This window comes from Megascapheus bottae, chromosome 11 (genome assembly GCF_031878675.1).
Source record: "Megascapheus bottae isolate mThoBot1 chromosome 11, mThoBot2.hap1, whole genome shotgun sequence".
In the NCBI taxonomy this organism is placed as follows: Eukaryota; Metazoa; Chordata; class Mammalia; order Rodentia; family Geomyidae; genus Megascapheus; species Megascapheus bottae.
Genome location: NC_143519.1, coordinates 7,678,710 through 7,705,127, shown reverse-complemented (window position 1 = coordinate 7,705,127; position 26,418 = coordinate 7,678,710). Strand labels below are relative to the sequence as shown.

Sequence of the window (26,418 nt, the reverse complement as noted above, 5' to 3'; positions counted from 1 at the left end):
ACGGGAGAGAGGAAAGGAAATTGAAAAGGGGGAAATGGAAGAATGAGTAAATTCAAAGGAAAGGTTATGAGTTCCACTTGTGACTACTGATAAAAATCTCTGTGTAGTTATTCACTGAGCTTTAAAATTGAAGCAAACTTATATATCTAGTGTGGGAAAAGTATTCCTAAATGAGTAAAGGCATGAGATCAGAAAAGCACGTGAAAGATACAGGGATTGTTGAGTTTGTTTGATTAAAGGAAAAAAATGATTGGAAAAAAATAGCTTCAAGATCTACTTAAAAAAAAACATGTAATATATACCAAAGGCTGATAAGCATTAGGAAGTTATTTAGAACTAGAGGTCAGGATATGTGAACATAAAAGCTTGCTGAAGGGAATGAGAAATAATGGCAAGACATAGTGGAGCAGTGCCTTAAAGGTGGATGATGATGCCAGAAAGCAGAAACTTGGAGGTGGATGCGGTGAATCTTGACCACTGGTGAGGAATGTTGAGGAAATTCAAATGTTATCCATCACATTGTGTACTGGTTGACTGGAAGCAGAGTTTTAACATTAAAGTCGATGGGAAATAAAGAACAGTCACTTCTGTATTGGCTCTTGGAAAGAAAATGATTTATGTAGGTCTGGAAGATCTAGTTAGGATGCTTAAAGACCACCAAGTAAGAGATAACACAGTAGGAGTACAGTTTACAGTTGAAGTAGGGAGGGGAGATTCAGTTATGTGATCTTTGTGATTGTCTGAAATCTTATGATTTGACTAACTTTTCAATCAGTTTAGAGAGAAATAAAGGTGATCTAAAAGAGATGATGGGGGCATTTCTATATTTATCATGTCAAAAGAACAGGGACACAGAGACAGAGAGGATTGTCAGAGGACAAGGAGAGTCCTGCACTAAGAGATATTTTGAGAGGGGAAAGAAGCAATGTGTTGAATGCATCCCTTTAAATGACAACACGGCCAGTGAAAATGAGCAATTAAGGAAAGTCTGTTAGGCTTCTTATTTTCTAAAATGGACACTAGAAGAAATATGACAGAATGGGAGATGTGTGGATATTGCAACATGAGGAAAGAATCAAGATTGATCCAGTCTTGTTTAACTATATGATTTCAAGCATAATTTCTATACCTGCAGTTCAGTTTCCTGACTGAAAGATGGGAATAATACTAGACTCTAAAAGTTAGAGTGATATTGTGTTTTATGCATTGCCCCATAGGTAAGAAGTTTTTTGGGGAAAAAAAAATGCTGTAAAGAGAATTTTGTCTTCAATTTCTCTCCCACTTGAGTTCCATTAAATTCCAGATGGTCATGTGCTATAGAAAACCAGGGTCTGGCTTCATGGTGGTTATGTTAAATTAATTATAACAATGAACTGAAAACAAATGTCCATTATTAATCTTTCCTTGTGCAGAAATGAGTGCCAGGAAGCAGATGGATTCAAATTTGCAGTTGAAGGTTCTGCTAGATCAAATAGTCCAACAACAATGATGTCAGTAGCTACAGAGAAACTGGCCAGTGTAAATGACAATTGCATGTGTCCCAGAGAGATCAGCAGGACTCAATGTGTGCCTAATGTTTTAAGTTCATGACCTCTAGAACATAGCCGTTTACTATGTTCATAATAGATATTTAGGAATTCCTTCCTAAGCAAATAAGTGAGCCAGACAGAGCTGGCACATGTCAGGGAGAGGAATAAGACACTGACTGGAAATAAGAAATTAAATTGGAAAATCATGCAAGTTCATGGTGTAGGTGAAAAATGCCTCAGCAGGTACATATGCCCAGGAGCAACCCACAAATGCCATGTTGCAGAGAAACCAAGAGATTGGAAAGAATGTGGTAAAAAAAATAAGAATCCCAATGTGATTTTAAACCTAGTACTATCTAATTTCTTTTCAGTAACAGGGACACATTGGTACTTGTATTTGTTAGCAAGTAGAAAGGCACAGAAGTAAAGCAATACTAAGGGTCTTTTGCTTTTTTTATTATTATGAAGCCATAGGAGAGCAATTAATAACTGCTGCAGACCATGGTTATGTCAGTGGACTTACACATTGGGTTTCCATACTCCATTGTGCAAAATGAAGATAGCGCTGAGACTCCATACTGATAAGGATATAAAGGAAGAAGTATTCTGTTTCAAAAAATGGCTGCAGTAATTCTATTTGAAATTAAGATTTCTTTCTCTCAAGTCCATCTTATGCTACATTCAATTCTATCACATTAAGGTTAGTCTTTAGTGGTATTTTTTAAACAGTTTGCCAAATGCACTATGCATGAAAGGAGAGAGTGTTGTCTTGAAAACTCTAATTCCCCCCCTTATTTATCCACCTCAGCTTCTCATTCCCCACCCTGTGACTCTTTACAGGCCATGGCACGTGCTCCTGTGGTCGTTGCATTTGTGAGAGAGGGTGGTTCGGCAAGCTCTGCCAACATCCGAGGAAATGTAACATGACAGAAGAACAAAGCACGAGTCTGTGTGAATCGGCAGATGGCATATTGTGTTCGGGGAAGGGTGAGTATTTCTGCCTGAATCTGGGCCATATTCCTATTCTGACACATAGCTTGTAAGATGTCAAGTAGTAACCATCCTGTCTACACTGAACTTTGCGTGAAAGCAAGCCTACATATTAACCAGAGGAAGATTAGGATATAAGATAATGAAACCCTGGAGAGCTCCCATGAGAAAGAAGATCATCGGTCATTTTATGCAAAGTTGTAGCTCAATGATAGAATGGATTAACTTCACAAGCAGGATAGAACACACCAAAGCCAGAAGAAAAGGCAAAGGATAGTCTCTGAGCTTAGCTCAGGAACAGCACAGATATGATGTGATTCTTGAATTTCTGACGTGTGTCTATGGAAGAAGTGAGAGAAATTCATGTAAGAAAGGTAGAAAATATCATAAAACGTTTCATTTAAAGAAGGAAATGAGTATATGAGTCTCATATTTCTGGTGTGGCCAACTGGGCATCAGTGGCTCATGCCTGTAATCTTAGCCACTCAGGAAGCTAAGATGTGAGGATTGAAGTTTGAAGTCAGGTCTAGCAAGAAAGACTGTGAGACTCGTATTTCTAAGTACCAAAAAGCCAGAAGTAGAGCTGTGGCTTGCGCTCAGGGCCAGTGCCCAAGTCCAGACTGCAAGCCCCAGGAACAGCACAAAACATAATTTTGAATTGCTCTAGGCAAGCATGTTGTAATCTGGTGTAAGTAAACAGAAAATAATAAAATGAGGGAGAAAAACACCAGCAAAGAATAGTCATAAACTTCAAGTTGATTGGATAGAAGCCAGCCACCCAATCAGAAATTTATCACAGAAACATATACTATGAAAAAGTAAGACCTTTCCTTGAACACACACACACACACACACACACACACACACACACACCCCAAAACAGTTTTTTTCTGAGTAAAGGCTACAAATAGATTAAATTTTAGACACCGTAATTTTAAACAATATTTTGTTTAACTAGGATTGAACTAGCGGCCTGAATACTCTCACTTGGCTTTTGTACTTAAGGCTGGCACTTTATTATCTGAGTGATACCTCTACTCCCAGACTTTTGTTCATTAATTGGAGCTAGTGTGTCTGTTCTGGCTAGCTTTGAATTGTAATCCTCAGATCTCAGCCACCTGTGAGCCTCGGGTAGCGGGCTTTGAACAATGTTCTTGCAAGCACTTCAGGAACTCTGACAGCACTCGCGGAAGGTACCACAGTCCTCCTTACCTTGTACCCAGGGAACCACAGAAGCCTAATGATTCTTCCACAAGTTCAAGAGTTGATCTTTGTGGATGGCTCTGCCTTTGCTTTAGCCCAGTAGGTTTCTTGCAAAGGAGGATTCCTCCCCCACTCCCATCTTGCCAAGTTCACACACTCTCAAGTAGGCAAGGCACTACCCCTAACAGCAATGCTGCAGTAAGGTGCACTTGGCATCCCATTGTAAAGAGGATACTGCACAGGAAAAGGTAGAGAGGCTGAGTAGTGTTCTATAGCACTTCAGAGAAGCCATCATGGCCCACGAAGGTCTTGGAGAACGGGCTGTACCATGGGTATTCTGCATCCTGAGTGCAGCTTCCACTTCACCTACCAAACAAGGGTTGTGCTTCAAGTGACTTCAGAGCTAAAAGCTAATGGATGCTCTGGCCACCTGTGGTGCCCGTAGGAAGGCTGAACGCTGATATAAAAGGCCTCACTTCAATACACAGGAATGTCTTTGAGTTCCAGGAATTCACTGACAGACTTCTGTTTACATCACTTCTCTTGAGGCTCAGAGACTAGACTTTCAGTCTAATGTCATTTCAGCAGGCAAATGTCTCTCAAATGAGGATAAAGAAGCACTATGTTCCCTCGGTCCAGTCTCCTCCTAAATTGAACGCAGTCTGAAGCCAATCAGACCTTCCTATGATCAGAGCTTTGGGTACCTGGATAGACTTGCTTTGGAGCTCAAGGAAAACATGTAGGGAAATTATCAGGCCGGGAGTTTGGCCTAGCAGTAGAGTGCTTGCCTAGCATGCATGAAAGCCTGGGTCCGGTTCCCTGGTACCACACACATAGAAAAAAGCCAGAAGCGATGTTTTGGCTCAAATGATAGAGTCCTAATCTTGAGAAATCCCAAGGACAGTGCTCAGGCCCTGAGCTCAAGGCCCAGGACTGGCAAAAAAAAAAGATTTATCATTTATACTATTTTGCTTGGTTTTCACTAACTGAGTAGTAATTGGAATAAGGTTTCCACAGAAATGCCAACAGATGAAGACTTCTTCATAATGAAATATTAATGTGCTCTTTATATTTGTTTATTTTAAAAAGTTTTATGTTTGTGCATATATACATATATACATGCATACACACATACATATATATGTGTGTATATATATATATAATCATACAAACTCATCTAATAATATAGACCATTTTCTAAATTGACTAGCAACAAAAAGCTTCTCCTTTTCAAGGGATAGATATTCCTGTGTACTTCATTCATGTCTGAGAAAACATTCTTCAAAGTTTTGCACCATAAATATACAATAAGGAAAAAATTAGGTCCATTAAATAGTGGCCTACGTTAAGCATTTACTCCAAACCAAACCCCAGACTGTCAAACTCTGGCTAGTGAATGTGTCTCCCACCTGTCTGCTCTGGGTGATGGTGATTTACCCAGAAACCAACGATAGTTGGTTGAAAACATTTTTCACTAAATGTTTATCACTCAGCTGAAATTTTTAGAGTGTTTAAATGATAAAGGAACTGTAAAGGCTGCCCAGAGCCACACTTTTCCTGAGCTCTTCAGGAGTGGGCAGAACTGCTGCAGGGCTTCTTTCTGTCTTGTCTTGCAATATCAGTGCTGGGTGACACTGGGGTCACGGGGTCTTTGGAAGGCAGAAAGGATCATAGGATGCAGTGGTCATTCCTGTTCTTCCTGGGGAATAGCATTTCATACTCGGCCTCAAAAGACACAGGAACACACCTTATGCTACCCACCAAGCATTTCAATGGGATGGCTGAAAAATGTAAGCTGTCCAGTTTCTTTGACTGAAGCCTCCCATTTCCAATATGTCTCACGGGCTTATCTAACTTTCATATAGTCTTTTTCAAATCTCTAAGTGAAAAGCCCTTATCCTGGTGGTCATGAAAACGTCCCCGTGCCACCAGAGCAGGTGTGAGCCCAGACTATGATGGCTCTGGTGGGACACTCAGATTCTTCCTCCCTCCCCGCCCCTCCAAATGAAAAGTCTGAACTGAGCACTCACCCACTGCAAGCTGTGAATAAAGCTGTTACCTCGGGAGACGATGAAGAAATAGCATTTTATTTCTTTACAAATTTATAGCCAAGACAATAAATCACTCCATAGAAAAATTTAAAACAAGATACATTGTTGTGACCTTCGTAACAGATGGAGTCGTTAGTACAATAGTGAGAACTGCCTGCTGGGATGTCAGATTGCAGCATTTTTGTCAGGCTTGATGAATGAAAAAGAAAAGTCCAACCAACCTTAGTCATGGAATGGGGCAACATACAAAGGCGCCTTGCCCTTAGGCTCAAATCATTAGAAATAATTAAGTGAGATACAGTTGATGGCCAAATCTTGCATAGGGTTTACCTAGCATATACCAAAATACATGCTATTTATGGGCTTGTTTACTAGTTTAAGGGATTTGTTTATTTGGATCCAGGATGATGCCATAATATTTTCACTGTAGTAACTTCAACTCAGATCCTCTCATATTCTTAGAGTTGCTATATGTGACATTGGTTACAATTACATGCCATTCAGTGTCCCTTTAAACCTTCACAGTGACACTTGTTGGGTCCCAAATCATCCAGTAAGTTCAAAGCATATCAGCGCTCATCTCTTTTCTGTCCATTTCCCTATCCTATATCCCCTGGAAAAGAGAATAGATAAAATTTATTTTCCAAACCCTGGCCTCAGCCCACCATTCCTGTTACCCCATCCAGTGTGGTTGCCTATCAAATCTGCAGCAACAAAGAACTCATTTTTGAAAGTATGTGAATTTCTTTTAAGTGTGTGAGAGTCATCACAGGCAGCGAGTTGAAGAGAGTATTGAATCAGAGGGAAACCTTACAATAACCATTGTTCATTGCCTCTGCAGTTATGGGCAATTCCCTTACCCATTCTCTTCTTCCAGTCTCGTATTTGAAAGTAGAGATGTTTATTTCTTTCCCTTTCTTGTGTCCTAAGGATGCTCCAAAAACACACAAGAAAATGTGGCTGATTCCCCAGAAACAAAACCCAGCTAAAAGCACAGAGGGAGGTCGAATGTTCATAAGGGTGTTTACATTGAGAAAGAAAACAGGACTCCTGGTGTGAACTTACTACCCTAGAACTCCTGCCAACATGGCCAACTGCTGCCCCGTGCTGGTCTGGGTGTCTGATATTGGTGAGCCCCAGATAGCTGGGTGGGGCCTTTGCTTACATCTGGGTAGTCTAAGCATCCTACATCTGCCAGACACAAATCTCCCTAGGTAGGTCCATTTTCAGAGGACAGGCCCCAGTTATCGTTTATTGATGGTAACAGCCAGAGCACTCTATGAGAAAAGTGCTGTACTAGGTCTTAGTATCTATTCATGTTGTATTGTTCTTACATGCTGTGCTATTCCTAATTACACAAGCACTAGAAGGATTTCCTATCTCTAAGATGCACTGAGCATTAACAAACAGGGAAGAAAACAACATGGCTGGGGAAATGTTGACCAAAAGAAGCTACAGTGTCATGACACATATAAAATCAGTCTTTATTCTTTAAGGGTTTCATAACTAGTAGGTCTTGGGATTCAAATTTACCTGTCAAATGCCCTCTCAGTCTAAACCATATTAACTTGAGTTTAGCTTACCAGTTTTAAGAAAATACTTCATACTCACTATTTTAGGAGCAAGAGCAATGAGTAGACCAGTTCAGGAAACAAAAGTATAAAATGAAAATGTGAGATAAGGAAAATGTGGTATAAAATCATTTACTTTGGTTGTGAAAATAAGTTTGCCATAGAAGGGAGATGCTATTTTAGAAACAGCTAAAAATAGCCAAATGTTTCAAATAATTAGTCTTTCTCCACTCACAGAAATAACACACTGCATTAGGATGCCTTTTGAAGAAATTTCTCTAATAGTCAATGTCAGGTTCCATCACTAGCCATTGTTAAGCAAGCAGTCCTAGAAATTTCAAAGAAAGGATTTATGATTAGGATAAATAATATTCTAAACTAAGGAAAAACTGCATCTGGATGAGGCCCAAGGTGTCACCATCTCTTCCATCCTGTCCTGAGCAACTGCGGGATTGTCAATCACTCGTGGGAGCTGTAAGGTGGCTAAACATTGCTTATGAGCTTGCAAACCAGTACAGATCCTTGGAAAAAGAAGTCAAGGCTACATGAAATCAGGTTATAATTAAGTAACAAGTGAAAAAGGTGTTGTAGACATAGTTCTCACCATATGACTAATTCTGACTACTCTTTTCCTTTGAGAAGGATGACAGAAAATGATATGAGTTTAATTTAGCCATCTGTCATTCTGTTACCTAAATGTATGTATCAGTGTCCATGATATGAATACCATGTGGTAATTAACATTTGGAATACACTAACTTATCAACTTGAAGTCTTTCAAGTGATAAATATAATGCCATTTCCCTAGTTCTTATGTATCCTGATTTCTGTTGACCCAAATTGTCAATTCCCTTCAGTCACTGTACTGTTTCAGTGGAAGCATTCATGACTGCTTCCCACTCATCCACAATATATTGAACTTACCGAGTTTGGGACAATATTTTTACTACTTCACATTTTCTCAGGGTGATTGTTTAAGAAATAGCAATAATACCTACAGCCATCTTTTAGGAAATGGAAAGTTACATTTGAAAAGAATAATTAGCCCCTCAAAAATTCAAGGAGAAATTCTTTTGAGTTTGAAAATTATCTTTCTTCCTACAATGGAAATAGTTTTGCAACATGAAGGTATTTTAGCCTGTCGTGAGAAGAACATGTTGGAATTGAGAAAACTCTCTTCTCTTTGGGATCTTCTCTAGCTCCTATTTTTCACTGATTTTAAATATACCACTAGTGAAAGTCTCAGTAATCAAAACTATTGTTTCATAATCAGAGAGGTTTTATAGCTAGGTTCAAGTGAAGGCAGAACAGTGAAGTCATGGGATTAAATTTATCTGGGGGTGTATTAGGGTTTCCTTGATTATGGCAGAAAATCCTGACGATGAACTGTCCAAGTCACATTTTTATTGCTTTCCTTAGCCACCCAATGTACACATATGCCTGTCCTACTTCACAAGATACTGCAGGTACACATGTGAGAAAGGGACCATGGAATTGGGAGGCAATGAGTGGGTTTGGGGTAGACTATATATGGGGAGAAGAATGATCAAGATGCATTGCACATGTAAGTTAACATGTTGAAGATAATAAAAATAAATGTATTTGAAAGAAACACGTGAAAACAAAAATCCAAATGATGAGCTTAATTATTGAGTAGTTCTTTTAATTGTAAAATGCACTCTCATTTAATAGAATTTACTATTGGGAGTCTTCCAAGAATAGACACTTTAAAATGTGATTCAACTGAGAATAAATAAAAATGAAACAAAAACAAAAACACCAATACCTATTTTTGAACACCTTTCTGGGAAAGCATCTATAAGAATCAGCCACATTCTGTTCTCATTGACATTTTGATGAGACTGGGCCAGGGAACATTTGCTCAAGGCTAATTGCAACTGTCTAGATCCATAATGAAGTCTTTCCTGGATGACCTTTATGAATTACAGTAAGTAAAGCTCCCCTCGGAGAAAGCAGCCATTCAATAAACCTTTACCTTTGGAAGACAGGTTATTAGAAGCCTATTGTCAGTGTGTCTGCACTGTTCTAGTCTAGATGGAAAGCTTCCGTTAGATGATGATGGTGAGTAATGCCCTTTGTGATTTCAGGTTCTTGTCATTGTGGAAAGTGCATTTGTTCTGCAGAAGAGTGGTTCATTTCAGGGGAATTCTGTGACTGTGATGACAGAGACTGCGACAAACACGACGGTCTCATTTGCACAGGTGCGGTGTTGAGCTACTCTAATTGTTCCTTGCCACAGATTACAATAGGGCCAAATGACACCCAACAAACACCATTTTAAGTGCTCAGACAAGACAGCTTCTACACAATTAAGCAGTACTGTCGATATGAAGTGCTGTGAAAACAGAGTAGGCGTCTGTGAAGAAGCACACCCACAATCCCTAGGCACAGAATAGAAAAGAATGAAGCGGAATAAATGATTTTTAGGAAAGTCCCACAAGGTGACTGGCTCCATGAAATCATCCAACCTCAGTGACACTGAAAAGGAAGGTCATTCTATTTCAAGCAAACTCTTATTTTTAGCAGGACTCAGGTGCCATTAATTGTGCCCGTTGTTTTCATTTATGTGCATGGGAGGGATAGGTAGGAGCAAAGTATCAACTGCTCGAACTGGGTCGTAGCCATTGTACTGTCATTTATTGAATCTTAATAACTGAGAGTAAAAGAATATTTGTGTAAACAAAGTGTAGAGGACATAAAGACATAAATTCATTCTATATGGAAAATAAAAATGTGACGTGGTCACTATTTGATCTATCAATCATGACATTGATTTGGGTATCATTGCTGGTTTGAGTTCTTGCAGCTGCTTAACAAAATGCAATATTATGATTGCCCAATAAGGAAATCTGCAGAGGATGCACAGAATGGTTTTCTTATGGATAGTTATGATTTTTAGTAGCCCATCTGAGAAGTGTGTTTTAATTGTCATAATGAGTCCCTAATGTATTTTGTTGCAGGGAATGGAATATGTAGCTGTGGAAACTGTGAATGCTGGGATGGATGGAATGGAAATGCATGCGAAATCTGGCTTGGCACAGAATATCCTTAAAGAATTCTATGGGAGAAGACTGGATTCTTATATTCCGGGCCGTTTTAGGACATAGAAATGCAGAAAAAACCATATATAATCACCATTAGGACAAATTTAACAGACTGTTGTAGTTTTTTGCTGTTTTTGACTGCCTGAATGAAATCTGGGTATCCATTAGAAACATATTCAGCCAACTCTGTGGTGAATAGCACAAGAGAATTTCCCCTATAGTGAATATTAGCAGCTCTCAGTGAAGGCAATATTGCCACCCAGAGTGGCTACAGGCAATTTTTATTGTGTGTGGGGGGGTGATACTATGAGCAGCTAGTGGGGTACAACCTGTGGATGCTGCTAGATGACCCTGCGTGGTTGTAGAGGGTACTCCTGACAACTAAGATTGTTCTCTGATTATAGTTGATGGTACCAGAACTTAAGTAATGTGGAAATCCACGTTCCCGCACTAGAAAAAATATATTTGAATCTAAAGAACAGCTAGATTCCCCAAAATACAACAATCATATGTTTTCAAGATTTCATATCACCAGCATTTCCATTTAGGAACAATGTACACACACACACACACACACACACACACACACACACACACACACGAAATGTGATGTTGAGTGCGACACATCCTCAGATCATGAGTAATTCAGAAAGGAAAAAACTGGTCATTTTCACGTTCGTTTGTCTGATTCTTGTTTTAAACTCACAAAAGAAGAGCCTCTTAAGATAAATAAATCTACAATTTACCATCTTTAAATAAAGAAGTTGCTTATATGCTGTGTCTCTGGACCTATTTATAATTAACAAAACTAAATCAATATTCAGGAATTCCCACTTTAGGTTTCTAAAAATAGGCGTTCTTATTGTGAAAATTAGGCAAGGCATACATTACAAGAAATCACACATTTCACTCTTTAAATTACTCTATGTACTGCAGCTTTTTAAAAACATGGTTTAAAAACATGGTTTGGACATTTTTAGCTAAAGCATCAAAAAGAAAAATATAATACATCCACACTATCACTTAAAAAGTTCATATTAAATATTATTTAAAGAGAAAATTGACACTAGCTTTATAGAATTAATAATATTCTCATCATTTCACAGATTTATAAAATTATTATCTCTCTCCTGAGATTAGGTTATACAACCATATTTGTGTTTTTCCTATTGGGCATGGTGATTGATTTATCAGTGTTGTAGAACAAGGGACTATAAGTCATCAAAAATAGTACGTACAAGTATTTTCCCCTTTTTCTAGGAAAGCATGTGGAACCACAAACCCATTATACTTTTTCAGTAGCTATTTTGATGGTGTGTCCGCCGGTGCACACAAGTGTAGCACTTTACAGTACTACCACCTGTCATGATCTAGACCTTCAGAATTCTCTCTTTTGAGGCTCAGCTTTTTAAAGAACTGGATAGGACATAATGTAGCTTTCGTGGCTCTTGTATATCTCAGTAGCATACCATTCTTGTTTTCAATAATTTAAAACTGCAAAAAAAACTTCATTCTAAGCACCCAAGCAATGTAAAAAGAGTTTGGGATTGGCTTTAGCTCACATCTGGACAGAAATTTCCCAAACTCTGCACCACTGGAAATACCCTAAAATTCTAGTGGACCCCTTTTATAACGTCAGTTGTATTATTTATGCTATAATTCTTTCTATATTATTATACTTTTCTTCAGTTGCAGTTAAATTGTGTCTCTTCTATGTTTTCCCATAGTAAACTATCAACAAAATTTAAATGTTCTATAAGAAATGTATTGGAGAAATTATTATACTATAATGCTCAAAATGTGATTTGTCTTAATTTTTGGATGAAAATATGTTCAGGTTACCCATGATCTGGGGATAATTGAGTTCCAAATTATAGAAAGAAAATTTAAATTGCATTATCTGTGTCAATTAAGTTTTAGCCATGCTTTTTCTATGGAAATAAATATTTTAGTTTACTTTTTTTGTCTAACCCTTCACATGTGTTTGGGGTTCTAGTAATACCAAAGACCATTGTTATCTATAATAAAAAAAGTGATTGAATTCCCATGTTTTGCACTAGAAAAAATAACCAGTTGCATGTAAAGATGTAACTTTCTTGGATTTGATTTTGTATTTTGACTTTTGCCATGACTGGACTAGGAAATTTCATCTACATAAAGGCAGGGCTGTGACAAATTTGAAATGGGTAGGAGAAAAGCAGAACTCATCTACTTGCACATGTCTGTCCAAACTCACAATAGATTCAATAAACAATCACCCATCGCAATCACCAGGCTCACTGGGGGCATTGACTCATCCTGATGGTTAGGCAAATTATCACCGAGGAATTCCTCCGCAGGAATCACGAGCATCAGCCACAGTCCTAAGACACACAAAAAAAGAGGTGCTGTACCTACTGCCTTTCCAGGTTCCTGAGACTACCAAGCTCCCAATAAGAACCTTAGAAGGAATACCTTTGGCCTGCTCAAATGCAAACACTGCTAGGATACTTCAGAATTCAACTGGATGAGCCTAGAACAAAAACAATCCAATATGTAACTTAGCCTTAGCCTGGAGACTCAACTAGTACAACTCTGAAACTCCCTTGGTATGCAGTCACCCAGCCCTCTATATTACCTAGGCTGAGAAACCATAGTTGCAAATGCATTTTACTCCCAAGTAATTTATACAATTGTTATTCTGGATGCCATTGTGTTTGCTTTTAGGAAAATAACTGAGCGTTTAACCTAATCATTTTCCCCTGTATATTGCCTTTTCCTAAAGGAACACTGAAAGTAATTTTGAATTATTGTCACTGCTTCATGAATTGAATCTTTGAACAACCTGGCTCTCTTTCTTGGGGCGGTTGCAGACATTAATTCTCTCTGTAATACTGAGAAGTTTAAATGAAGTGATATATATCTAACTTAAAGGGCAAGGAAGGTTTTGCTGCCATGTTAAGGAGAATCAAATCAAAATATGAAGAAAGAAAATGAGCAAGAATCAAGAAAGAGACCAAATATGATAGAGAAACTCTGGGAGGATGAAAGACCTCTGGGATGCACTGTGGATTTCCTTAGCCATCCCTTTGTCAAACAGAAAACTCAGCACAGGGTTAGAGCAAAAGTCCCTACATCCTCTAGATTTCATGATGAATTTATGCTCCCCTCTACTTGGCTCTTTTCAAGAGATAGATTATTTGCAGGTCTGCTACAATAATATCTATTTCTTTCAAATACAATGGTAGCAAACTTGAGAAAATACATTTGAAAACAAACATGATGAACTTGAAATCAGAAGAGTTAAGATTTTCAGGCACTGCTGATGGATGGCAAAGCAATTATCTGTCACAAAAAATGGGTAGAAATACCCTCCCATACCGGCTAGGCATGCTCAAGGAACTGGATCTGACAGAAAGTCAATACAACACACATAGGTACATGGAGGTACAAAACACACAGGCTATGAATACAAATGAATCCCATCAGATTTACTTATAGAACATTGAGAGTGACAAGTTGTACTCAGTAATAGCAAACTTAATTTTTGAGGGGGAAAATAATGAAATCTTATCCTGGAAGAATAGCAAGAGAGGTATCATCAAAGAGCTAAAATTTTCTTTGGCATGGTAAAGGGAAATGGAGTTTACCAACTTATCTACATGACAGATCTCTAGATGGAGGGGTGACACAATGTCATTTTGTTACATAAAGTTGCTTGATTTTTTTATATGCCATCATATAAATATTGAATTCAATCTGTTGTATTTGTAAATACAACAATTGATAAATACAGAACTGCAGATGCAGACAACTCTTCATATGTAAATTGAGTAATACATACCAACAGCTCTTGATATACAGGTCCTACGACATGCAAGTCACTGACGTTGTCCTCTTTCCATGCAACAGGTGACACCCGACACGGGTAAGTGGCCTAACTAAATCACAAATAACAAGGACCCCTCTGCAACACGACGAAACACATATTTGAAGGAAGTACTTTGACACCACTAATACTAAGAAATGCCCTCCTAGACAACTCTTAACAAACCCAATAGAGGCATACATTTACATAAATCACCATCATTTACAAAAATAAATCTCAATGTAATTTTAACCAATATGCAGGCTTACAGGGGAAAAAGAAGCCTCAAATCAGGCTGATTATCAAAAATGAACAGGTGGGCTTGTTCGGGTATGTGTGTATGTAGCAATATAAGCAGCATTGAAATGACCAATCAATCATAATTTACCACATAGGGTGGGATGTGCACTTCCCTAAGTTATTGGTTGGTGAGGTTTATCTGTCTTTTCTCATTTTATAAAAACAAAGAATAGACTCTGGAATGGCAGATCATCAAATCAAGAACTGACAAAGGAATGATGATATTGTATCTGTAATTTGGCAACCCCAATAAGTCTACTCAAACATTATGCTAACCTTTTATTTATTAAAATGAAATCCAATATGAAAATGAAATAAGCATAAACAGTTAAATTTATAATGAATCTTTAATCAGCTAAGCAAGGCCAAAAATTGTAAATGCTGGGCAAGGGCTGTCATGGAGATTTATGAAAGCAGTGACAAAATAATAATTTCCCAGTAAATACAGTGGCAACTAAGTCATCCTTCCACCTGTCAGTGATATAAAGAGGCCAGTACAGTGATTCCACGGCAGCTGTATTGTCTAAATGAGGTTCACGTGGGTCTCAAGTCATTCTTCTGAGAAGAAAACATTGAATTTTATTAGGTGTACACAGAGTTAACAAATATATTTCCAAACAGTTTGGTATTAAGCATTTTGAAGCTCTTTCTATCCAATGGTGAACATTTCACATGACATGGTCATTGTGTTGTCAATTATTCATGGCCTGTTTCCTGTTTTGTTTTTTTTTCTTTTCTTTTTTTTAAATACTTGCCTTCCCTAAGCTCTCAGTTTAGCCAGATTCAATCCCAAAGGAAATTAAATGCAAACTGAAACAAGTAAAAATCAGATGGCCCCAAACCTATTGTTTGAGTGTATTGGTTTGCCTTTTTTGTTGTTGTTTTTTGTTTTTTAATCTAGGATATTCCACATGGCATTCTGAGATTCCGGCAAGGCACCGCTAACCTAGCCTTTGAGAAACATGAGCCTCCCGGGGACTGAGTTAGGGGTATGTACTTGTGAGACCCACTGTACCACACTCAGCATGCTGAGCTAAAAAAAATAATTTTTTTCCTAATATGTCCAGTTTAAAAACTTCTCATTAAACACCAAAAATATTAAAGTCTAATTTATAACTAGTGTTTGCATTGCTGCTGCAGGAAAAGAACACAACAGCCGCCTTTGCCCATGCTCGGCTGAGTATGAGGGAGAGGGGCCCAGAAATGGGGTAGGGCCTTGAACTCCCTTCATTACAAACAGGAAGGACTCTGGTGGCAATGGATTTAGGTAGCGCATTTCTTGTTGGTTGTAATGACTGAGTTTTCCTTTTTTATTTGTTCCCAATAATGAAGATTAATAGATGAAAAAAAAATGAACCTTAATCAGGCCCACAAGGCCTACAGAAATCTTTGGACCCACTTTCTCAAAAACCAGTGGGTCTTGCTCGCTGGGCAAGGCAAATGTTACCATTACCAGTAAGCTTGTGATATGTATAAAACACACACACGCACACAGAGAAACTAGAGAGGATGCCAAACACGTATCGTAGAAAGCTTTCCATGACTGTGTTTGACCCTTGTCCCACCAGGCGTGGCAATCTTAGGAGCGCAATATCTGTTACTGGATACAGCATATATGTGTGTTGAATCAATAATGTGAGCCGGAGACAACAACTGTAAATCTTTATAGATGCAATTTGTAGTAATAGTTTTAGAAAGGCTTCCCCATTCCCTGATTGGCTCTCCAATCTAAGCCAACTGAAACATTCGAGATTCCCAGGGTCGCAATCCCTGCAAAAGGTCACAGACAGTGGCACAAGCAGCCTTGTAAAAACGAGAAGAGATCCAGGATAGCACAGGTTTACAGCGTCTAACTAGAAATTACTCGAGATTATTTGTGTGCTACAAAATCGAACTGAAACACATGGATTTTTGCTGAAACAGGACTCAAAAAGGGTTATGGGTAAGCTGTCAGCAGGCAAAGGTATGGAGGAGTGTGTACTTGTGAAGGATGTCATTCACAGAAAGTGTCACAGTCACAGAAAAGAGAGTAAAAAGGCATTCCATATCTGGTAGGGCATTCCGTGGTCTGAGTTAGCTGGTTGTCCAGGTGTCTTCCTGTCGTGGGGGACCCAGAGGTTCAGATCTATCCACTGCATACAAAGAAGTTTCAAGACAGCAAAAAGCCAGCGTCAGCTTGCTCCCACTGCTTGCCAGCCACAGGAGCAGGAATGTCTGGGAAGGAGATAAATCGCTCAGCGGTGCTCAGGACAAGTAAGTCACAACGCCGTGAGGGTCTGGCTATGTGGTCTTGCTCTTGTTGACTGGTTTGCCTCCATTCATTATTGCAGATGCACTTGTGCTTTTACTTGGCGTCACCCCAGCCTTTGGGACCGTTTCTCCGACATCGTGCAATGATGGTTCTCGGTACATGGCAACTAGTGGTGGAGAGAAAGGAAAAAGAAAAAGTTATATGCAAGAATGATGTTTCTTCTACCTGCATGGACTTCGAGGATTCTCTCCAACCCCTGTGTTCTCTGATCACATTCCCATCTGTAGGAGACTTCAGTTTTAAGGTGGCAATTTCCAGTTCACAGAGGATATCACATCTCTGGTTCTTATAACTAAAAATTGCGCTCATGTAAATTTTTGTCTAGCAGAGAAGGTCTCTCTGTGGGCCCATAACACACACATCCATCCATCCATCCATACATCCATACATTCTCACAGGGATTGAGAGGGAGAGATGGACAGTGGAGTGTATAAAGCCCACAAATCTGTTTTTCTTTTGTCCTAAGGATTTGAAATCCTATATATGCTAAGTACGTACTTTGTCACTGCTGTTCACTTGCAGTTGAACAAAGTTTAGGCAACTTAATAAACACACATGCAAAACACCATTCCTGTCAGGAGAAAGGATATTTCTAGCACTCTATGGAAGTTTCCTTGCAGCTATGGCAGACTTACCAAGGTGGAGAACCAAAGATGCAATAAAGCCTATTGGGATGGCATACAATGTGCTCGTTATGCTCACCTTCCAATGGCTTGGGTAGAAAATGAGCTGCTGGTTTGGTTTTCTTTACTCTGTTGCCTTTCATAGCTTGCCCTTCTTTATTTAATCCCAAAAACCAGGCTCTACCAGATTCCTGTTGTCTGTATAGCATGGATGAATAGATGACGTAATAGTTTTCAAAAACGGATTCTTTAAACTTGCATTCAGGGGTAAAAAGTTCCTGTTGAGAGAAAAGAAGAAGAACGTTATATGGAGGAATAGACTCTTCATTGTGCTTTTGGTTGGTCTTCCAGAAAGTCTTCCAGATCTTCTGCATGTGTAAGAACCAACCATTCCTGTTCCAAGACACAACTGTCCACATGTGCTTTTCAACACAAAACAAATTAAGAAGCATCTGATACTATTGGAACATACACACACACACACACACACACACACACACACACACACACACACACTGAGCAATCTCAGACTGTAGAGTGCAGTTCACCAGAGCACTATCAGCATAAGCATGACAATAACATCACACAGTCACAGTAAAAGAAGAACAAATAAAATTGAGGAGATATTTTATAACCATGTAATCCTCTGTTACCTGCCACTTGTTAATTAAATCTCTGCTGTTCCAGGGTGATACATTTTTCCCCTAAAAAGAAGCACAGCAAAACTCTAACAGTGATAATCAAGTGATGTGCAAGTTATGTGCCAGGGCCCTTCGCTGAGGAAAGGGGTCAGGTTAGCTGGTTGCAGTGATAGGAACTGAAAATAACTGCTTAATCCCATGGTTTGGAGATGCACTGGATCTCTCGAAGGTGAACAACCAGTTTCCTCACTGAAAGCCACCCAGCACTTTTGGGTGACTTCTGTTTGCATTGACTAGCAAGCAGCATCAAGCTTTACCATTTAGGATTATCATTAACTTCATAAACATTCACAGATGGTTTTAGAGATTTGTAAAAAGAATTCTCATTTTGAAACGAATCAGAGTGAATATGAGGACATGCATATTTATCAAAGTGCATAAATGTCCAGCTTTGGTTTTCTGGTACAACTGGAGTATGAACTCAGAGCCATGTGCTAGGAAAACACTTTATCACTTTGTGCCATATATTTCTGGCTTAGGGTTTATTTGTTTTTTTCCAGATACTGTTTCAAATTTTTGCCCCAGCTGGCCTCACATTACAAACCCCCTCGGTCAGCCTGGGGCCAGGCCCAGCCCCCTATATGCACCTTCAATACCTCTCAATTAAGGAAAATTTGCATTCAGGTGTCCTACTTACAGACTGTGAAAGACACTCAGCAAGTTCAAGGAACTGTTTCTCATCTGCTTAACCAAGTTATTCAACATATCTATGAAACACAGATGTAAAATAGAGATTTTTTGTCCTTAATCTTGTTAGAAGTATCACTGCCTCAAACATATACATAAGGTTTTAATTTTACCTTAATGAATTTTACTATTGCAGAAAATATAACTTCTTTTTCTCTATAAAACATTTTTATATGCATTCTGAAAAAGATACCCTTTAGGGGCCAAAAAGATAAAATCATTAAGAGTTGAATTTATGCTAATTGTAATAAGAAAGGTGCCAGAATTGCATGTAGAAAAATGTGTCTCTATATTTCCCATGGGTGTGAATTAGCAAATGGTGTCTCCAGCAGAAGGCAATTTATTCAGCATGCTCCATAAATTTAGTTAATACTCTTAGAATTTTCCCCGAGAAAATGTTTGTTTATTTTTTTAATGGCAGAGGATAAAGAGTAATAGAATGATGGAGATGATGAGATTCATGTAGCCCAAATTTAGTTTCGCCATTCCAAAGGACTGCACAGATCTACACTTGTTAAATGACACGACCCCTAAGTTTGAATACCATCCCACACAATCCCACACCTTTATCTTCTACTACTAACTTCACCTTCTCCAAATAATAGCCTCCTATTCATTCTTTTAAGAATAAATTATAACGTCTCTAAGCCAAGGTCTAAGCCATGTTTCAGAGGACACACTGATAAAATAGCATGTTTCACAATTAGCAGTGAGGAAAACAAAAGCGGAATGCTGTGTAGCTGGCTCACCTCAGAAGGACTAACACATACACAACATAACACATATAACACTGAACCTGCTAGGTCAAATAGCACTCTTTTTCTTAAAGGCAAGCCAAGGTGTGTGTATGAGTACCAGCCTGTCCACAAGCTCTGAGGAGTGGTGTGATGGGAGCTGGCCTAGCAGGTGGGTCCATGGAGTCAGAGGGCGTCAGGTCTGACCAGGGCCTGTTGGGTTGGTTAGGGAATCTGGTGAGCTCAGCCTTTCTCTATGCATAAGAAGGCCTCCAGGTTTGAAGCATGGACCCTTAGATCATATAAGTCTTCTTTTATCATCACCACCAGGAGGAGGAGCAGCTGCCTGGTTTGACTTCCCTGCTCCATGCTCTGTAACCCTTGGTCCTCATGTAGGCCCTTTCCCCCTCTTTCCATGCCCCTATGCCCCTGACTCTGGAGTCACCTCTCCAGTGATGGTTAAGTGCGGATCTGATCTGTCGACATGTCTGTCTCCTTTCTCTCTTTTCCTCTGTTTGCTCTGTCCTAACAAGGGAAGCTCTAATGTAGTTTTTATGCAAAGGTAATACAACAATGATAATATGCAATGCTTTTCAAGCCAGCAGTCATCATAGGAGAGCGCCTGCTTAAGTTTCTGTTTAAAGATGCATTCTTGGGAACTGCCACAATGAGATAGCTAAGGAGTCTCATGTCTATTTTTCTCCTCTTGCCAGCCTATATTTAGCATCACCGCCACTTCAACAATCAAGTTCCAGCAGATGCTTAAGTATTAATTTGCATGGATGCCAAACTAAGTCATCAAATCACAGAACAGAAAAAAGCATTAAAAAATACATGACAATTAAAAGAAATTTCATATCCCTTTTTATGTTGTGGTTGTTTTGGAAATGAAAGCACCATTTGTGGCTTGCTTAGTATATCTTCCACGGGAGCTGCAGAATTCCTCTTCTCTGGGAAATAACTTTGATGAGGAAAACACCATGATGGGCCATTTGCATGTACAAAGATAGACTTCTGGATTAGAAACAAAAGGAAAGGGTGGAGAGAAGAGAGAACCCTCAATCCAAGACTCCTAAGGAATGCATTATCCATAAGCCCAGGACCCCACGGCAAAACTACTGCTTCAGCACATAACCAAGTGACCTTGAGGGTCTGACAATGGTCAAGGGATCTTGGATCTCCACACTGAAATGGCTCAGACCTGCTTTATAATCCATTATGGGAAAACATGCAGTTCCATCTGCTCAGGCACCATCCATAGGTACCTTCACTCTGCAAGGTTCAAAGATGAGCAAAGCAGACCATAGAGTCCACGAAACCTGACATTCTTAATTCCTGGTCCAGAAACAGAACAGCCAAAGGAAGGATGAGTGGACAGATAATTAGAAAGTATCAAAAAAATAAAGCCAGGTTCTGGAGCTCTGGAAACAAGACTGAGCAAGTAGAATTGCAAGAAATTCAATTATGTATTTGAGAATTTACAGACTGGCAATCTCCTTCCTTTTGCCCCTTTCTTTCTTTCTTTCTTTCTTTCTTTCTTTCTTTCTTTCTTTCTTTCTTTCTTTCTTCCTTTCTTCATTCCTTTCCTTTTTCCTTCCTTTTTCTTTCTTTCTTTTTCTTTCCCTTTCTTCTCTCCCCTCCCTCCCTCTTTCTTTGTTTCTTTCTTTCTTTGTTTCTTTGTTACTTCCTTTCTTCCTTCCTTCCTTTCTTTGTTTCTTCCTTTCTTCCTTCCTTCCTTTCTTTCTTTCTGTCTTTCTTTCTTCCTTTCTTTCTTTCCTCCTTTCTCCTTTGGATGAGAAACACCACCCCTGAATGTGTGATTAAATCAGGAATAGAAATTGCTTGATTTAAAATTAGTCAATCAATCAATCCATGACCTAGAAGAATACCTGAAAATAACAATAAGGGCATTCATGCCACAAAAATAACATTCATGCCACAAAAGTCTATCTTCTATCTCATTGCCAAGCCAAACCCTTTGTCTCCTTGCTTAGATGATCATACCAAAATAGGATAATTTGTAAGCCATATGTGAGAGACAGCACCGTAATATCTATGTCTCTGTGATTTACTTCACTTTATGTATTTTTTCCAGGCCTTTCCATTTCTTTGCAAAAAAAATACACTATTATTTTTTTCTAACACATGAGTAAAATCCCATTGTGTATACCTCATTTCTTGATCTCTATTAATTAAAATGCAGTTGATTTAGGGCAGAACTCAAACATGTCATTTCTTAGAAAGGTGAAAATCAGACTTCAATGAAATGAACACCATGCAAGGGGTATTTGGAAGTGGTGGAGCCAAGGGAAGGATAGTAGATGAAAAAAAAGAAAAAGGTAGGATGGAGGGGATGAAGGGGTGAGGAGAAGGCAATAAAATTTCAATCCTACCAAATTGAAGAGAAGTGAGGGGTTGACATTGAAAGGGGTTGAAAGAGGTTGTGACACTGATCAAGATGCTCTGTATGCATCAATGGCCTTGTTGAATGGCAACTCCTACAATTCCACAGTAGGGTAATTGGGAGGTTGTTAAGTGACCCTACGCCCAGGAAGCTTGCTTGTGACTAGAAATTTCCCGTTCAGTTAGAGGACATGAGGATCTTGAGCTGGAGATTGCCCAGGTCTGCCGATCCTCCCTCTCTGGCAGCCTGTCAGAAGGTGCTGTTAGCTTGTTCTTCCTTTCTTAGTACTCCACTTTGTCTTTCTAAGCTAAATAAATCTCTAAAGGTTGCTACCCTGTGCCATCCTTTGTAGATTACTTTCAAGTTCATTTCATTTGTATTCCAAGTTCCTAGCAGGGTCACAGTGGACCTAGAACACTGAGGAGCAGGTTGGGTCTTCCAGTGAGGAAAGCACGTCTTAGTACTAAGTACTCTCGTGGTAACCATTCTTCGCCAAAACATTCGCCAGTCATCATGCAAAGTAAAATATGATGCAACGTAGAAAATGATTATTAATTCAATATCAAATGCCCAAGTTAAACTTACTATGCATTTACCTCAGGAGAATGCACGTCATTCAAGTAAGAATTTGCACTGAAGTCGTGCCCTTAGAAAAGCCTGTATTTTCTCTCATGAGATTAGGTTTTCCTTATGAATACCCCATAGCCCACAAATGAGAATTTTGTGTCTAAATGAAATTTAATTGTATGTATTCTTACACTCGTTTGCCTGTTCTCATGATTTCAAGAGGAAAATAAAAAGAAGGCTTTCTGACAGTTTACATTACTTCTTAGAATACAAGACAGTTCCAAAACAGATTAAAAAGACAGAATAGAGAAATTATATTGGGCATATAGGAGGAAATACACAGAGAACACATGAAAAATAGTAGCTATTAGGGCTTTTTACTGACATCTCTTTTCCAATTATCAAGACAATGTCCCTTTGTAATTTTGACCTAACAACAACCCTGATGTTGAACTTTTGGTAATTATTAATGGAAAAACAAAGCCTCAGATTCTTCTTACTTATATAGTAACAAATCATAGAATAATAATTAGTTAAAATTTTTATTTTTAATAATTTCAATAATTGTATTTAATAATTTATTTTATAATTGTATCAAATAAAAGTGGTAGAAAATATGTTTAATCCATAAAATAAACTATAAAATTGTATTTCTAAACTATAAATTAAGTCAGAGTGAAATTCAAATGTTAATTGTTATATAGAACAGTATTTTTCCTTATTTGTAACAATTTTCAAATAATTAGACCTATGTTTAATGGGAATCTATCTGAGTGATCTATCTCATCTGGATACCAGTTTTTCTCCCACTGCTTGCTTTGGGAGATACGGTTAGCTGAAGTTCAATATCAGATCATCAGAGATTTAGAACAGCTAACGATACTGTTCATTGGAAAGAAATGAAGAGTATTAGGATTGTTTATATATGGCATGAATGATTTGATCTTTTAGAAAGCTATCTGAATCCCAAGTTGAAAGAAAAAAATATCTATACATAACACTAAAAACCAAAATACTAAGTTCACTTAATTTCCTGAAATTCTAAATAATCAGAAATTTATAATATTGGGCAATGGATAATGCATAGAGGGAAAAATAGTATACTAGTGTTCTTTAAACAAATTTTGAGTATAATTTATATAAACCATTCCTATGTATAAGACCTAATGAGTTTAAGAATACTCTCACCAAGAATGCGGTCACCAGAAATACTTACATTTACAGGGACAAGTGCTGTTATTTCTGTAGTTTCCAAGGAAACAAAGTGTCAAGGGAAAACATTTTTGTTTGCTACTACATATTTAGAAATAAACACATCCTTAAGCAGATTAATTTATTTACTAAATACCATACTGTTATTTTGGTTTGTCATTTTATATATTTTGTGATGTATTTATTTTAATGACTGAAAACCAAATAAGAGATTCTATTTAACTGTTAATATACATAATAAAATAGGTATCATATGTTTATAAATATATTGTAAGTCTCCTTTGTATCATTTAAAGATGTAAGGAATACATACACGCACACATATATGATACACTTAAAATGTGGTACTTTGTTCCTGGTAGTAATGTAGAATCCCAATACCAGCGTATGTAATGAGAATCTGCATTTTAATAAGGTCTTGGATGGTTTGATGAGCATTAAACATTGGGAACCACTGCCATATGTTCCCATTACCATACAGAACAAATGAATAAATGATCATAACATTTTGAGCAATTCTCACTTCAACTGGCATTATTCATACGTTCTCTATCCATTTCCTAACATACACTTTACCAAAGAAAGAAATGGCAACAAAAATTTTGAAGTATTTAAATCACATCTCTGAAAGTTTGAAATTTATCTATAAATAAAAAATGCATCTCAACTGGTAGTATAATGTTCAAACTACTTCTCTAAAATATACAAATGTATAAACTCCCCCAAATTATATTTCTTGTAACAAGAACAGATGGCACTAGTGCTATAAATATTAACAAAAATATCACAAATTAAAAATGTCTTAGAAAGTAATGAGATAACTACATATCACTCTCACACATTTGTCCACAGGCATCAATGCTTTCCCATTATGAATAAGAAGGTTGACAGGTATATTAGCACTTAATCGTGCACTGTCTTCTCTCAGATGTTGTGAACACTTTATTCAACGAAACAACGAGAGCCTCACTGCGCTTCTATCAGCCATCTTTGTTTTGGAGAAACAAGAGATTTTTAAATAACTTGCTCTAGTACATGTAAATTTGTCAAAATCAGTTATCTCTTCACATTGAGTCCACTGAAAGATTATTTTTTAAAAAATACTTGGTCAGTTATAAAATTGGCCCTAATTCTTTAAACCACTGCCCCTAACTAAACTCAGTCCATGGGTAATCTCCTGCTGTGGGTCAAGACGGAGAAAGCGGAGGCTTTCCACAGCACTGCTCATACACTTGGCTCTCTTGGGTCTTTTCTCTTGTCACCAGGGGACAAGCTTGCAGGAGCACGGGACTCCTGGAGTCTGTGGTCTCACGTAAAGCTTCCATTCCCACATATGTGACCTGGTATTGCCAAGATCTTAAGAGCCAGCTAGCCCAGTCTCACCTTAGGTGCATAAACAATGTTGACTTAACTGTCGCATGCCACATTTTAAGGTTATTTGTTCCACATTATCATTGAGGTGCACTGTAATCAACACAGATAATTTCTAATTCAATGAAGCAGAGAATAGGTGATTTGTATTGTCTACCATTATCTACCCCTAAAACATTCTGCCATGAGTTTTCAAGTTTTGTTTTCTGGGTCATTTGAATGGATGTCACAAAATAGCAATTGTGCAGAATGAAATCAGAGTTATTTGGTCTGATATTACTCAAAGGCATCAAAGTAGAGATTACTGGTGTTATCCAAGCAGCTCACCAGCACCAAGTGCTACATTTCCTAATGACAATTATTATGGGAATGAAAGAGGCATGCACAATTCCTGAAAAGAGCTAAATAACACTCAAATTTTTCAAACTGAACTATACATTTTCAACTCATTTCTAGACATTTCCAACTCATTTTTTCATTATCTAGAATGAAAATACAGAATTTATCATTAGAAAAATTATGTTTTTTAGCTAAATGGAATTAGATTTTACCAGTTTAGTAGCCATGTCCTACCTAAACCTAGTCTGTTGGTTTTTCCTTCTTTCATTAGTGCTCATCTCCTTACTGTTCTCAACCATAAATACTATGTTGAATAAACAATGACACAGGGAATGTTTCAAAGTGATCCCGTTTGGAAAAATAACACAGCAGAGTGACTTTAACTCTGATAGATTCTGTATGTGAATATATGTTCCCTATTATCATCATATGTATTTGAATACGTATTTCCCTATTATCCTCAGCTTGAAATGCTCCTCTTTTTAGGGCAATTTCTACTTGTATATACAAGCTGTTTTTCTTTCTATTTAATCCTCACACTAAACTAGACTTCACTGAACTTGTATTAGGTTCTGGTCCCATATCATAGATGATGATTTTGCTCCTTGGAGGGCATGATGAGTTAGGCAGTGAATAAGATATTTTATATCTGCTCATCTTTAATGAAGTTTAATTTTTCTCCAAATTATTGAACTCATCCGGGTGGGCTAAGAGAAAATTGGGGAAGGTGTGCGGTGGAAGGGATGGGTGAGAAACTTGAAAGGGGTCACAGTAATCAAGATGTACTGTGTTCTTAAACTGCTTTGGTGAGGGGCAACACCTTTGTACAACTACTTCAGAGTAATAACAATATTCAAAACAAGAGAGATGTTAACTGTATGGAATTCTGAGGAAACCCATTCAGTGAAGAGAT

General features: G+C 38.1%; 2 protein-coding genes across 3 annotated transcripts in view; one reads left to right on the top strand and one right to left on the bottom strand.

The window, feature by feature from the left end:
• Itgbl1 (integrin subunit beta like 1) overlaps positions 1-12,470 on the top strand; it is a 176,932-nt gene extending 164,462 nt beyond the window's left edge. The window contains exons 9-11 of the mRNA XM_090341909.1: positions 2,370-2,516; positions 9,453-9,566; positions 10,326-12,470. Coding sequence (XP_090198035.1) covers positions 2,370-2,516; positions 9,453-9,566; positions 10,326-10,417 — 353 coding nt within the window. The 3' untranslated portion in view covers positions 10,418-12,470. The remainder of the gene's footprint in view (positions 1-2,369; positions 2,517-9,452; positions 9,567-10,325) is intronic.
• Positions 12,471-14,884: 2,414 nt separating this feature from the next.
• The window catches only part of Fgf14 (fibroblast growth factor 14), a 499,318-nt gene continuing 487,784 nt past the window's right edge, over positions 14,885-26,418 (bottom strand). For both annotated transcript variants that reach the window (XM_090341911.1, XM_090341912.1), the window contains exons 4-5: positions 17,570-17,768; positions 14,885-16,973 (exon numbers count right to left, since the gene is read on the bottom strand). In XM_090341911.1, the coding sequence (XP_090198037.1) occupies positions 16,837-16,973; positions 17,570-17,768 (336 nt within the window). In that variant the 3' untranslated portion in view covers positions 14,885-16,836. The remainder of the gene's footprint in view (positions 16,974-17,569; positions 17,769-26,418) is intronic.